This window comes from Cherax quadricarinatus, chromosome 9, assembly GCF_038502225.1.
Source record: "Cherax quadricarinatus isolate ZL_2023a chromosome 9, ASM3850222v1, whole genome shotgun sequence".
NCBI lineage: Eukaryota > Metazoa > Arthropoda > Malacostraca > Decapoda > Parastacidae > Cherax > Cherax quadricarinatus.
Window position 1 is genome coordinate 10,953,913 of NC_091300.1, and position 15,009 is coordinate 10,968,921.

Below are 15,009 nucleotides of genomic sequence, written 5' to 3' on the forward strand. Positions count from 1 at the left end.
ATTACAACTTTCTATTTAAAAATTGCCCTTCAATAACCATTTTACTCCTAAGACTTCATCTTGTACTATGTTTACATTTGCCAGTTATTAACCCTACTGATAGAAAATCTACATCAACTGATGTAAAAGTTATCAGGAATATAATTCCTACTTGCCTATACATTAAGTGTCTTCCATTAATTTTAAGAGAGTGTAGAAATAGACTTTGTGAAACTAACAATAGACATTTTAATAAGTTTATTCTTTTGTAGTTTTTTTGATGAGACCTTGGAATGACATATACCCAGGTTATGGTGGATAATGTGTGATAGATGACTGAACATTGTAGTATTGTAATGTTAGTTAGAAGCTGTATTGTAGTGCTTATTCTTTGTAATCGTTAAACTAACTTTCTTAATTAAAGTCATAATTGGTTCCTTTTAGGTTTGTGTATTTTAATTGATTGTGTATTTTGCTTTTGTAAATTGCTAAATTGTTAGTCACAAATCACTTAAATACTTTGTACGTATACTGTAATGTATGTCACTCTACTCATTGTACTGTAATACAAAGTGGATAACATACTGTACATTGTCACACTTGTAAATTGCACTGCAAACCAACGTTTAAAAAAAAAGATAAATAAAATGCATTGAATGTTTTGAGCCTAATGCTGGTATTCTCTTTGCTGAAGAGGATCCCATCATAGTCAATGGAGTATTCCTAATTTTTTTAAAGCAGGGGTTTTCTGAAACATGCAGTTATTGGTACTGTGGTCCTGTCGTTGTTTAATACAATATTGAAAAGTTGTCTTGCATGCCCTTTCAATGTCTTTCTTGGAGCAGATGCATGCTTTTTTATTAATGCATACTGGCATTTTGTATAAAATGTTCCTCTCTATATTTTAATACTTGTAATAATGTGAGATGCATGTGCTTCTTGCTTTTACAGGAGTTGTGACTAGCAAGATGAAGGCATGATCAATTAACGTATGACTTAAGGATATGAAAGCCATAGCCAACATACCATTTATAGTTTGTAACATCTTTGTAGAATTCTTTTTAACAAGTACATGATGCACTCTTCATTTCCACACATCAAAGTGACAAGGAAATCAAAATTTAAATTGACATCCAATCGGTAAGCTGACATAACTGAAGTTATTTTGAATACACATTTGCTTTCATTGCTGCTAAAACTGCATACGTACATTGCTGTTTAATACGAATTAGTCACATTATTTTGTTTCTTTGGGTATGTATTGAAATATCAGCCACCCCCAATTTTTTTTATCCATTTTATGTATGCAGTATGATAATGGATGAATTAAAAGTTTTCTGCCTGAAACAGATATAGTAGCAGATTCTTAATGTCAAACAAAGCCTATACTGTAAGCTTCTATGCCTAAACTTATCCCTGGTATTGTAACAGACATTTTAGACATATGACAGGTTTTGTACCAATAATTGTCTCTACAATTTTTAGTAACTTACTGTTGAACAGTTGCCAGAGGATTTCCCTTTTTTATCGTATATATGAATCAGATAAGTAATTACAAGAATTCTGAGTGTTGTATAATGATGCCATCATGTCCTTTTAAACTTCTGAGAAATATATTGGTTTCTTTATAGAATAGAAAATGCCAAACTCAAGAGGATGCTAAAATATACTTAAGTCTTGGTTAATGCATTTGAAAACCTAATGTTGCATGATCATAGCTTGCCTTTTCAATATTCTGGGGTTTAAATTTAGTTTTTCATTTCTAATAGAAGGTTTGCTTGCTTCCATTAAAGCTGGTGCAAAATTAATTGCCATTGGTGGCATGCATTTCTGTTAAGGAGCACTACAGCAGGCAGGTAGGAGACTTGCCACTATGCATTGATCAACTCATTTATTTTAGTGGTGCAGAGAAGGGTATAATGGAGAGTGATGGATGTAAACAAACCTCTTCCCATGTGGGTCAATGTATGTCATTGCTTGGTTGTTCCTTACTTTCATCACCCCATTTAGTCTCCGGATACCCAAATAAAGTGCAGGTGATGTTGGTGAAGTAAAGAAGAAAATTAAATATGAAACTATGCCTGTTTCAAAAAAAAATAAAAAGGTAATCAAGATGCTGAAGGGTGGTGCTCATGTCATGAAGATGGCTCAAATGTTAGGTGTTAGAGAATCAATGATTCATTCAAGACAATGAGATGAAGATAAAGGCTTGTGCAGTGAGTAATTCTCAGTGTAACACAGTGAAAAATGAGAAATAGGTCATTATAGCTAAATAAAACAGAAAGTTTACTAAAATGTGTGGATTGAAAAGCAAACAAAGAAAGGTAATTTTTTTTTTTTTCAACAAGTCGGCCGTCTCCCACTGAGGCAGGGTGACCCAAAAAAGAAAGAAAATCCCCAAAAAGAAAATACTTTCATCATCATTCAACACTTTCACCACACTCACACATTATCACTGTTTTTGCAGAGGCGCTCAGAATACAACAGTTTAGAAGCATATATGTATAAAGATACACAACATATCCCTCCAAACTGCCAATATCCCAAATCCCTTTTTTAAAGTGCAGGCATTGTACTTCCCATTTCCAGGACTCAAGTCCGACTATATGAAAATAACCGGTTTCCCTGAATCCCTTCACTAAATATTACCCTGCTCACACTCCAACAGATCATCAGGTCCCAAGTACCATTCGTCTCCATTCACTCCTATCTAACACGCTCACGCACGCTTGCTGGAAGTCCAAGCCCCTCGCCCACAAAACCTCCTTTACCCCCTCTCTCCAACCCTTTTGAGGACAACCCCTACCCCGCCTTCCTTCCCCTATAGATTTATATGCTTTCCATGTCATTCTACTTTGATCCATTCTCTCTAAATGACCAAACCACCTCAATAACCCCTCTTCTGCCCTCTGACTAATACTTTTATTAACTCCACACCTTTTCCTAATTTCCACACTCCGAATTTTCTGCATAATATTTACACCACACATTGCCCTTAGACAGGACATCTCCACTGCCTCCAACTGTCTCCTCGCTGCTGCATTTAACACCCAAGCTTCACATCCATATTAGAGTGTTGGTACTACTATACTTTCATGCATTCCCTTCTTTGCCTCCATAGATAACGTTTTTTGACTCCACATATACCTCAACGTACCACTCACCTTTTTTCCCTCATCAATTCTATGATTAACCTCATCCTTCATAAATCCATCTGCCGAAACGTCAACTCCCAAGTATCTGAAAACATTCACTTCTTCCATACTCCTCCTCCCCAATTTGATATCCAATTTTTCTTTATCTACATCGTTTGATACCCTCATCACCTTACTCTCTTCTATGTTCACTTTCAACTTTCTACCTTTACACACATTCCCAAACTCATCCACTAACCTTTGCAATTTTTCTTTAGAATCTCCCATAAGCACAGTATCATCAGCAAAAAGTAACTGTGTCAATTCCCATTTTGAATTTGATTCCCCATAATTTAATCCCACCCCTCTCCCGAACACCCTAGCATTTACTTCCTTTACAACCCATCTATAAATATATTAAACAACCATGGTGACATTACACATCCCTGTCTAAGACCTACTTTTACCGGAAAGTAGTCTCCCTCTCTTCTACACACCCTAACCTGAGCCTCACTATCCTCATAAAAACTCTTTTCAGCATTTAGTAACTTGCCACCTATTCCATATACTTGCAACATCTGCCACATTGCTCCTCTATCCACTCTATCATATGCCTTTTCTAAATCCATAAATGCAATAAAAACCTCCCTACCTTTATCTAAATACTGTTCACATATATGCTTCAATGTAAACACTTGATCTACACATCCCCTACCCACTCTGAAACCTCCTTGCTCATCTGCAATCCTACATTCTGTCTTACCTCTAATTCTTTCAATTATAACCCTACCATACACTTTTCCTGGTATACTCAGTAAACTTATTCCTCTATAATTTTTACAATCTCTCTTGTCCCCTTTCCCTTTATATAAAGGGACTTTACATGCTCTCAGCCAATCTCTAGGTACCTCCCCCTCTTTCATACATTTATTAAACAAAAGTACCAACCACTCCAACACTATATCCCCCCCTGCTTTTAACATTTCTGTCATGATCCCATCAGTTCCAGCTGCTTTACCCCCTTTCATTCTACGTAATTCCTCACATACCTCCCCCACACTTACATTATGCTCTTCTTCACTCCTAAAAGATGGTATACCTCCCTGACCAGTGCATGAAATTTCCGCCTCCCTTTCTTCCTCAACATTTAAAAGTTCCTCAAAATATTCTCGCCATCTACCTAATACCTCCCTCTCCCCATCTACTAACTCCCCTACTCTGTTTTTAACTGACAAATCCATACTTTCCCTAGGCTTTCTTAACTTGTTTAACTCACTCCAAAATTTTTTCTTATTTTCATTAAAGTTTCTTGACAGTGCCTCTCCCACTCTATCATCTGCTCTCCTTTTGCACTCTCTCACCACTCTCTTCACCTTTCTTTTACTCTCCATATACTCTTCTCTTCTTATAACACTTCTGCTTTGTAAAAACCTCTCATAAGCTACCTTTTTCTCTTTTATCACACCCTTTACTTCATCATTCCACCAATCACTCCTCTTTCCTCCTGCCCCCACCCTCCTATAACCACAAACTTCTGCCCCACATTCTAATACTGCATTTTTAAAACTATTCCAACCCTCTTCAACCCCCCCACTACTCATCTTTGCACTAACCCACCTTCCTGCCAATGGTCGCTTATATCTCACACGAACTTCCTCCTCCTTTAGTTTATACACTTTCACCTCCCTCTTACTTGTTGTTGCCACCTTCCTCTTTTCCCATCTACCTCTTACTCTAACTGTAGCTACAACTAAATAATGATCCGATATATCAGTTGCCCTTCTATAAACATATACATCCTGAAGCCTACCCATCAACCTTTTATCCACCAATACATAATCTAACAAACTACTTTCATTACGTGCTACATCATACCTTGTATATTTATTTATCCTCTTTTTCATAAAATATGTATTACTTATTACCAAATCTCTTTCTACACATAGCTCAATTAAAGGCTCCCCATTTACATTTACCCCTGGCACCCCAAATTTACCTACTACTCCCTCCAGAACATTTTTACCCACTTTAGCATTGAAATCCCCAACCACCATTACTCTCACACTTGATTCAAAACTCCCCATGCATTCACTCAACATTTCCCAAAATCTCTCTCTCTCCTCTACACTTCTCTCTTCTCCAGGTGCATACACACTTACTATAACCCACTTTTCACATCCAATCTTTATTTTACTCCACATAAGCCATAGCTTATCCTTCAACATTATTGCTGCTCCTTCTTTAGCTCTAACTCTATTTGAAACCCCTGACCTAATCCCATTTATTCCTCTCCATTGAAACTCTCCCACCCCCTTCAGCTTTGTTTCACTTAAAGCCAGGACATCCAGCTTCTTCTCATTCATAACATCCACAATCATCTCTTTCTTATCATTTGCACAACATCCATGCACATTCAGACTTCCCACTTTGACAATTTTCTTCTTCTTATTGTTTTTAGTAATCTTTACAGGAAAAGGGGTTACTAGCCCATTGTTCCTGGCATTTTAGTTGACTTTTACAACATGCATGGCTTACGGAGGAAAGATTCTTATTCCACTTCCCCATGGATATAAAAGGAAAAGTAATAAGACCAAGAACTATTAACCCTTTCAGGGTCCAAGGCCCAAATCTGAAGTCACGCACCAGTGTCCAAGAATTTTCAAAAAAAAAAATTGATATTTTTTCTTATGAAATCATAGAGAATCTTTTTGTGAAGGTAATAAAACAAAAAGTACGAAATTTGGTGGAAAATTGACGAAATTATGCTCTTGCGAATTTTGATGTGTCAGCGATATTTACGAATCGGCGATTTTGCCGACTTTGACTCCTATTTTAGGCCAATTACATTATTCCAATCAACCAAATTCTTAGCTATTTCACTAGTATTACTTCTATTCTATCGACTGAGCACAAGAAATCGCCAAGTCAACTGTTTCAACTACAAAATAAAGTGATCGGAAATTGTTAATTTGGCCAATTTAACACAAAGTTCAAAATATTCCAATTTCAAAATAGGCTCCAGAATAAACAATGTAGGTATTCCTGGAACTAAACTAACATTTCCTCTGTTCATTAGTTACATTTTGAGGCTTTACAAATAAATTCCATTTTGATTTTTTATTCACATAATGAATTTTTATTCACACCAAAAAATAGAAGATTTACTGTTATGCAATACTGTAATAATTGTATAAATATCATCACCATATTTGTGAATGTATATTAGACCCACCACCTGATGTGTGTTAGATGTGTGAGGTCGTTTGTTTACTCTTGAATATCGGCAAAAATTTAACATTTCCGCTACTTTGAGCTCAGTTTCAAGTCATTTCCAGTGCTAAAACCAATCAAAATCATTTCTATTTCTGTAATATGTCTTCCATTCTATCAAATGAGACCAAGAAATCGCAAATACAACTATAAAAAACATACGAAAAAACACTGCAAAGTCGCTGTTTTAATCGAAAAATCATGATTTCAGTTTTTTTCTCTCATTATACACAGTGTGCTGCAGGATCTGTTTTATGTGGTGCACACATACCACATACATGTATTCTCTCATATCTAGGCCCAAATGTGCCACTCACAGTTTATCAGAGTGAGCTGAGCTCATGGCGTAGATCTACGGTTTGGACACTCACCGTAAAGCCGTAGATCTACGGGACGGACCCTGAAAGGGTTAAGATAAAATAAAAAACTCAGATGAGTGTGTATAAATAAACTTGTGCATGTGTAGTGTGACCTAAGTGTAAGTAGAAGTAGCAAGACATACCTGTAATCTTACATATTTATGAGACAGACAGAAGACACCAGCAATCCTACCATCATGTAAAACAATCACAGGCTTTCGTTTTACACTCGCTTGGCAGGACGGTAGTACCTCCCTGGGTGGTTGCTGTCTACCAACCTACTACTACTAATAATAATACAATAATATCTTTATTTATTTATTTATTTATTTATTTAGTAATTTAAGTATACAAACAGAGGTACAAAAAATACAGGTAAGAGCAGTATGCCAAAGCCACTTATATGCATAGCATTATGGGCTGGCTTAAAATTAACTTAAGATTAACTAAGCAATGATGAAATCAGTGATAAAACATTATTGTAAACAGATAACTATAAAGCACAAATGAGTATTACAAAGACAGGTCATATGGTTGCTTGCATTGCTGTACATTCAGTCGAATGGAGTATTCTGTTAGGTAGTGTATTTAAAAAAATAATAAAGTTAGATTGGGTCCTAGGTTTAACATTTGTGTGATATAATTGTGAGTAACATATAGGATATACAATTTATAAGGTTCAGTTATTCAGTATTTATTTGGTTTTGAGTGAGTAAGTGATCTTTGAGAAGAGACTTGAATTTATAAACAGGTAGTGTTTCTTTTATATTTACAGGTAATGAATTCCAGATTTTAGGGCCTTTTATGTGCATAGAGTTTTTGCATAGTGTGAGATGTACACGAGGAACATCAAAGAGTGATCTGTGCCTTGTGTTATGGTCATGTGTTCTGTTGAGGTTGGCAAGGAGATGTTTGAGGGGAGGGTTAATATCAGAGTTAAGTGTTCTATGTATGTAATAGGGGCAATAATAAGTATGGATGTTTTGTATGGTGAGTAGGTTGAGTGTTTTGAATATTGGTGGAGTGTGTTGCCTGTAGTGAGAATTTGTTATCATTCTAACTGCAGCCTTTTGTTGGGTAATTAGTGGTCTGAGATGGTTAATTGTTGTTGAGCCCCATGCACAAATTCCATAGGTGAGATAGGGGTAAATAAGAGAGTGATAAAGGGCCAGGAGGGCTGACTGTGGAACATAGTACCGTATCTTCGATAGTATGCCTACAGTCTTGGAGATTTTCTTAGAAATTTGTTGTATATGTGTATGAAATTTGAGTCTATTATCGAGGTGGATTCCTAGGAATTTTCCCTCTGTTAGCTTTGTGATAGGTGATCTGTTTATTGTTATGTTAAGAGGTACATCTGTAGCTCTGTTACCAAACTTAATGAAGTAGGTTTTGTCAATGTTTAGTGTAAGTTTGTTAGTCCTCATCAAGGTAGATATTTTGTGTAATTCGGTGTTTACAGTATTGGCTAGCGTGACTGGGCTCGGGTGAGAGAAGACGTATGTAGTGTCATCTGCAAAAAGTGTGGGTTTGAGTAATTGCGAAGCATTTGGTAGGTCATTTATGTATAGGAGAAAGAGAAGAGGGCCAAGGACACTTCCCTGTGGGACACCAACTGTAATTGGTTGTGCGGAAGAGCTTGCCCCATTTGCGTACACATATTGGCTTCTGTTGCTGAGGTAAGACTTGAGGTAGTTGAGGGAGTGCCCTCTAATACCATAGTGTGACAATTTTACGTGGAGCAAGTCATGGTCAACTGTATCAAAAGCTTTACGTAAGTCAATGAAGATCCCCAGTGGGACTTCTTTTTTCTCTATTGCAGTGTATATATGTTCTAGCATGTGTATAATAGCATCATTAGTATTTTTATTAGGCCTGAATCCAAATTGGCAGGGGTTGAGAATGTTTTGGGAGATGAGGTAGGAGTAGATTCGTTTATGAATTAATTTTTCGAAGATTTTTGAGAGAGGGTGTAAATTGGATATTGGCCTATAGTTATTCAACTCTGTTTGGTCTCCTCCTTTATGGATCGGGGTGACCCTTGCTATTTTGAGAACTGTAGGGAAGGTGGAGGATTCAATGGATTTGTTAAAGAGTGTTGCAATGATTGGTGATAGTACTTGTGACGCTTTTTTGTATATAAAGGGTGGTAAGGTATTTAAATCTCCTGCCTTGTTTTTCAGTGCATTGATAATAAGGGAGTCTTCGTATGGGTTAGTCAGAGCTAGGAACAGTGTGTTCGGGTAGTTGCCAGTGAGGTAGTCATTTGGTGGGGTATCTGAGCTTGGGATTTTATTGGCAAGGTTTTGACCTATAGTGGAGAAGAAATCATTGAGTCTGTTTGCTGTTTCTGTTGGTGGGAGTTGGGGTTCATCTGATTTTGCTAATTTTATTTCGCTATGTCGTGATATCTTTTTTGTTCCCAGAATTTCTGATAGGGTCTTCCAGGTCTTTTTTATATCACCTCGTAAGTTGGATAATCTGTTCTCATAATACAATTTTTTTGCCCTTCTTATCAGGCTGGTTAGGATTGACGAGTAACGTTTTGTTTGGTCTCTGGTTATGTGACCCATTCTGTACTGTTTTTCATATCGGTGTTTTGTATTTATGGATTTGAGAATGCTGGGTGTTAGCCAGGGACTGTTCAGTCTCTTAGCTGTCATCTGTTTAGTTTTTTTTAGGGCAGTGCTTGTTATAAAGGTATTGGGTCTTTTTTAGAAAATTATTAAAACATTCGTCAATATCTGTATAGATTTCTAGCTCAGTGTGCCAGTCAATGTTTGTTACTGCTGTTGTGAAGTTATTAATGGCTGCCTCATTGTGAAGTCTGAAGGTGACTTTAGTAGTGTCTTGGGGTATTTTAGCAAGAGTTGTTATGAGGAAAGTAGGGTAGTGGTCTGTGGTATTATCTGTAATTATGCCTGATTTTAAAGGGGATATGGTGTTGGTCCAGATGTGGTCAAGTAGGGAAACACTAGTCTCTGTAACTCTTGTAGGTTTTGTTACTGTTGGTAGCAACATGCAGTTACTCATTGTGTTTGTGAATTCAGTAACGTGTGGGTCCTGGTCTTGCAGGAGATTTATATTGAAGTCACCTGAGAGTAGTAAGTGATCTTTGTTCATGCGTGCATCAGTTATCATACTTCCTAGGTTTTGACTAAATTGGCTAATGTTTGATTGTGGAACTCTGTAGATGTTTATCACTGTGAGAGGTTTATGTAGGTATTTGGATTTGAATTTAGCTGTTATATATTCCCCATGTTCATCCCTTGTGCAAGTATTAGTGATACATTCTAGTTGGTCTGAGTAGTATATAGCAGTGCCACCCCCTTGTTGGTCTGGCCTACAGTTGTGTATGGCTGTGTAACCAGGAATGGCATAGACATCTGTAGTATCAGGCTTTAGCCAGGTTTCAGTTAGTGTAATGATGGACATATTGGCATGCAAGGAATTTAGTAATGCTAGGAGGTCATCATAATGCTTGCTTAAAGATCTGATATTGTAGTTAAAGATAGTTATGTTGTTGTTAGCTCTGAGAAGTGCCTTTGATTGTTCTGCTGTGTAGTAATTACATTAACTGTTTGAATCATTTAAGTCATTAAATAAGAGGTTGGTATCAGGATCAATGCTTGTAATCATAAGATTTGTAGTGAATCTATAGTTAGAATTAAGTAAAAAATAAAGTAAATATTCTAAAGCTAAAAAAAATAGCACCTGAATTATTTAACAAATGTAAAAATAATGAGCTAAGGTAGTTTTTTAAAGCTAAAATAAAGGAGACAATATAAAAGGGACTAAAATAATTTGTGGTGAACAAATAAAGTGATGATCAAATAATGGAGCTTGGGAATATGATAGTAGGTAGTACTTTAAAGGTAATTCTTTAAAGTTAGAATTATAATATAAAATTATAATATAAAAGGGACTAATATAAGTTGTGGTGAACAATAAAGTGGTAATCAAATAATTGCACTAAGGTCTAATATAATGACTTTTGTGGAGTCTATGTTTTGAGCTAGAATGAGCTATAGTACAACTAGATTTAATCTAATAATATAACAATACAAATTAAAAATAGCACCAATCTCTCACTAGTAATTGCAATATGGTCTAATATAATGAATTTGGTATTGACTATAGTACAACTGAGTTTAATCTAATAATATAAAAAAGGCACAAGACTCTCAATTGTAATTGCACTAAGGTGTTATATAAGTTGTTTACAAGAATTAGAGTATAACTAGATTTAAATTGGCAATATAAAATGTGCAAGTTAAGGTAGCAAAAGAATAAAAAAAGTAGAAAAAAAAATATATATGAGGTAGTTGGTACTAGTTAGCAAAAGATAGTTAAGGGCCTTGAACAATAATATAATTGAAAAATACACTAATTGCACACAAAATAGAGTCACTAAGATATGAAAACAATCTTAGAGTAGGAATTATAATACAAACTTATAATATAAAAATACAAATTGAAATGGTACTTACAATTGCACTAGAGTCTGGTATAGGTTGTTGACAAGATCAGGAGTATAACTAGATTTAAATTGACAAAATATAATTCACAATTAAAGTACCAAAAGAATAATAGTAAAAAAAAATAACAAGGGTAATGTCTTGGTTATAATATGATTGTAAGATGGTAGACAGGTACACAGGTACAAAGGATAATATAAAGGTTGGAGTTGAATATACAAACTTGAAAATTTGGCAACAAAATGTTATGGGAAGTATAAAATAATGTTTAATGTACAAAAGTAAAATTGACTGGTAGTAAATATGGTGTTTAATAAAATTTTAGTAAGTAATAATGATTACAAAAAAGTGAAAAAGTAATGTTTATTTCATTCAATATTGCACTGGTAGTTATACTAGAGGTTATATGGCAGCACAAGGTAATTAAGAGTACTCTAAGATAGTAAATGTGGTATTAAAACAGGTAAAGGTAATTAGACAAGTAATGGTTATTAAATGTCAAAAATGTTAAGAGTAAATTGAAATTATAGTAAAAATGATAATTATTAATTTTAGTAAGTAATATCAATTGATAGTATTTAAAAAATATGAGGTAATAATATGGACAGAGAAAGTATCAATTCAACTAATGTTTAAGCAAACAGTAGTAAATAAGAGAATTACATAAGGTGACTTATGCTTACTAGTAAAATCACAAAATGAGGTAGTTGATTATTTAATTACTAAGAGATTGTACAATGAAATTTGAACAATAATGGAGCAAAACATTCACTACACTACGTAGGCTTTTAGGTTGGACATTATTTAGTTATTCTCTGTAAGATTAGTATCCCTGAGAAATCGTGATAGATCATTCTCGTTCGTTATTGTGTACAGTTGACCTACATTTGTTTTCCTAACAAGAATTTTCCCATCTCGTGTGAAGCATTGGTGTATTGTGTCATTATTCTCCCGCTTAAGTTTTCTGACTCTACGTATAAAGGAGGTTCTGACGTTTTTTGGTAAGACACTCGTTTATGTATACCTCTTTCTTTACTTTAATAGATGTAATAATTTCTACAAGTACATGTACAAGGTATACAGGCCTAGCTGATATTAATGACTTACTACTTCAGTGGTACCGTGACTTACAAGTGCCCCAACTTACGAGTTTTCCGAGTTATGAGCTGTCGCTTGGTCAATTTTTTGCTTTGAGTTGCAAGCCAAAATCTGAGTTATAAGCGAGCTTCAGAAATGCAGCCACTTGCAGGAGATACCGAGGAAATATCAAAAACCTCAATAATAACCACTGTGTAACATCCTTTCAATTTTAATACCACTGGTAGTGTCATCCTGCCACAATTTATTTATTTATGTATTTAGTAATTTAAGCATACATACAGAGGTACAAAAAATACAGGTAAGAGCAGCATGCCAAAGCCACTTATATGCATAGCATTACAGGCTGGCTTAAAATTAACTTAAGATTAACTAAGCAATGATCTATAATGTATGCCCTAAGTAAAGAGAAGCAATTCTGGAATGTGTAATACATGTTCGGCAGGCCGGTTGGTTGGGTAGCCAGTTGGCTGACTGGCTGGCTGGCTGATTTGCTTTGGCTGTCTTTCCTTCTGTCTGTGTCTATCTGTGTGTCTGTCTGTCTCTGTTTCTGTCTGTCTGTCTATCTCTATCTCACTGTTACACAAAAATAAAGTTATACATAGTGTAAATTACCTAGGATAACCCCAAAAATTCAGACACAGTGCTATACAGTGGAACCTCGACTTACAAATTTAACCCCTTGACTGTTGCAACCCCCAATCCTGAGGTGTCTCCTGGTGTTGCAAAATTTAAAAAAAAAAAAAAAAAAAAATTCTTATGAAATGATAGAGAATCTTTTCCCGATTGTAATGACACAAAAAAAACGAAATTTGATGGAAAACTGACGGAATTATGCTCTCGCGAAGTTAGCGACCTCAGCGATATTTACAAATCGGCAATTTCACCCACTTTGAGCCCTATTTTCAGCTAATTCCATTGTTCAATTGACCAAACTCATAGCTATTTCTTTAGAGCTCCATTTTTTCTATCGATTGAGTACAAGAAACTGCCCATTTACTGATTTCAACTACCCAATAACATGGTCAGAAATTTGCAATTTGGCCAATTTCACGAAAATTAAAAAAATATGACAATTTCAAAATAAGGTCCAGAATGAACAATGAAGACATTCCTGGCTCTATAATAAAATTTTCTTTGTTCATCAGTTACGTCTCCAGGCCCCTCTGATATTACTCTTGCTCTCTATTATGAATTTTAATTCAAATAAAAAATAGAAAATTTACTGTTATGCAGACTACTGCAATACTGTAATAATTGTACAAATAATGTCAACCCATTCATGACTGCGTATTAGAATGGCTAGTTGGACATTTATTGGACAATGACATCATTTGTTTACTTTTGAACATCGGCAAAAATCTAACATTTCCCCTACTTTGAGCTCCATTTCCAGGTTCTTTTTATAGTAAAACCAATCAAAATCACCTGTATTTCTATAATATGTTTTCCATTGTATCAAACGAGATCATGAAAACAAGAAAACAACTATAAATACTATACGAAAATAGACCACAAAGTCGGCATTTTAATTAAAAAAAAACGGTCTGAGTTTTTTTTATCATTATGCACTGCGTGCTCCAGGATTTTTTTTTTATATGGTGCACACTGACCACACAGACCTATTCTCTCACATGTGGGCCTACCAGCTTTCTCCTGCTTGATTTGAAGCCGCTAGAATTTATGAGTATATATACGTCAAACACGGTACCTTGTAAGACGTATATATACGACCAAAACAGTCAAAGGGTTAATTCATTCCATGACTTTGTTTGTATCCCGATTTGTTCGTATGCTTTGTCAATTTTCCTCATTTAAATTAACTGAAATGGCATTAATCCATTCCGGCGGAATTCCTGCTCTCAGGAGGCATGACAAAATACTTCAGTGAGACACTAATATGAACTCTATGGCTTATTTATCTATCACAATTCATCTAATTTCACCATCACTCAAGGAATGCACAACAGGTGCATCATTGTCAATGTTCAACATTTCTTCAATGTCAGCTTCCTGTAACTCCATTAGCACACAGTCAAGATGAGTAAATAGAACTGTCAGTACTTATTGCTTGGGTACATTTATTCTGTTAGTGGGCTGGATTTGTGAAGGACCTGCCTAGTATGGGCCAACAGGCCTACTGCAGTGTTCCTCCTTTCTTATGTTATTATGTACCCACAACTCCAGTCATACCCAGCCCCTCCCACTCATATATTTGTCCAATCTCATTTTAAAGCTACCCAAGGTCCTATCAAAGCTGAAACCTTGGTTAGTTTCATATTTAGGTTGGATAAATACACAAGTGAGAGGGGTTGGATTTGAGTGGGTGGCCCCGTGGCCTGGCTGGCAAAGGTCTCACTTCACACGCGGAGGACCCGGGTTCAATACCTGGTGGGGTGGAAACATTTCGATGCTATTCCTTACACCTGTTATCCTGTTCACCTAGCAGCAAATAGGTACCTGGGTGTTAGTTGATGGGTGTGGGTTGCATCCTGGGGGAAAAGATTGAGGACTCCAATGGAAATAAGACAGACAGTCCTCAATGACTCACTGACTTTATTGAGTTATCCTGGGTGGCTAACCCTCCAAGGTTAAAAATCCGAACAAAATCTTATCTTATTGTGACTAGCACGTGAGTAAATAGAATTATTAAAGCTTATTGCTTGGGTAGCGTTTATTCTGTTAGTGGGT

The 15,009-nt window shown here is 35.7% G+C and overlaps 1 protein-coding gene across 10 annotated transcripts in view; it reads left to right on the forward strand.

Annotated features, from left to right (window-relative positions):
- LOC128686219 (protein DOP1A) overlaps window positions 1–15,009 on the forward strand; it is a 234,706-nt gene that overhangs the window by 8,323 nt on the left and 211,374 nt on the right. For 7 of the 10 annotated variants that reach the window (XM_070083219.1, XM_070083220.1, XM_070083218.1 and 4 more), the window contains one exon: window positions 931–1,119. The exons of the other annotated variants lie outside the window; for them this stretch is intronic. In XM_070083219.1, the coding sequence (XP_069939320.1) occupies window positions 1,052–1,119 (68 nt within the window). In that variant the 5' untranslated portion in view covers window positions 931–1,051. The remainder of the gene's footprint in view (window positions 1–930; window positions 1,120–15,009) is intronic. 10 annotated transcript variants of the gene reach the window in all.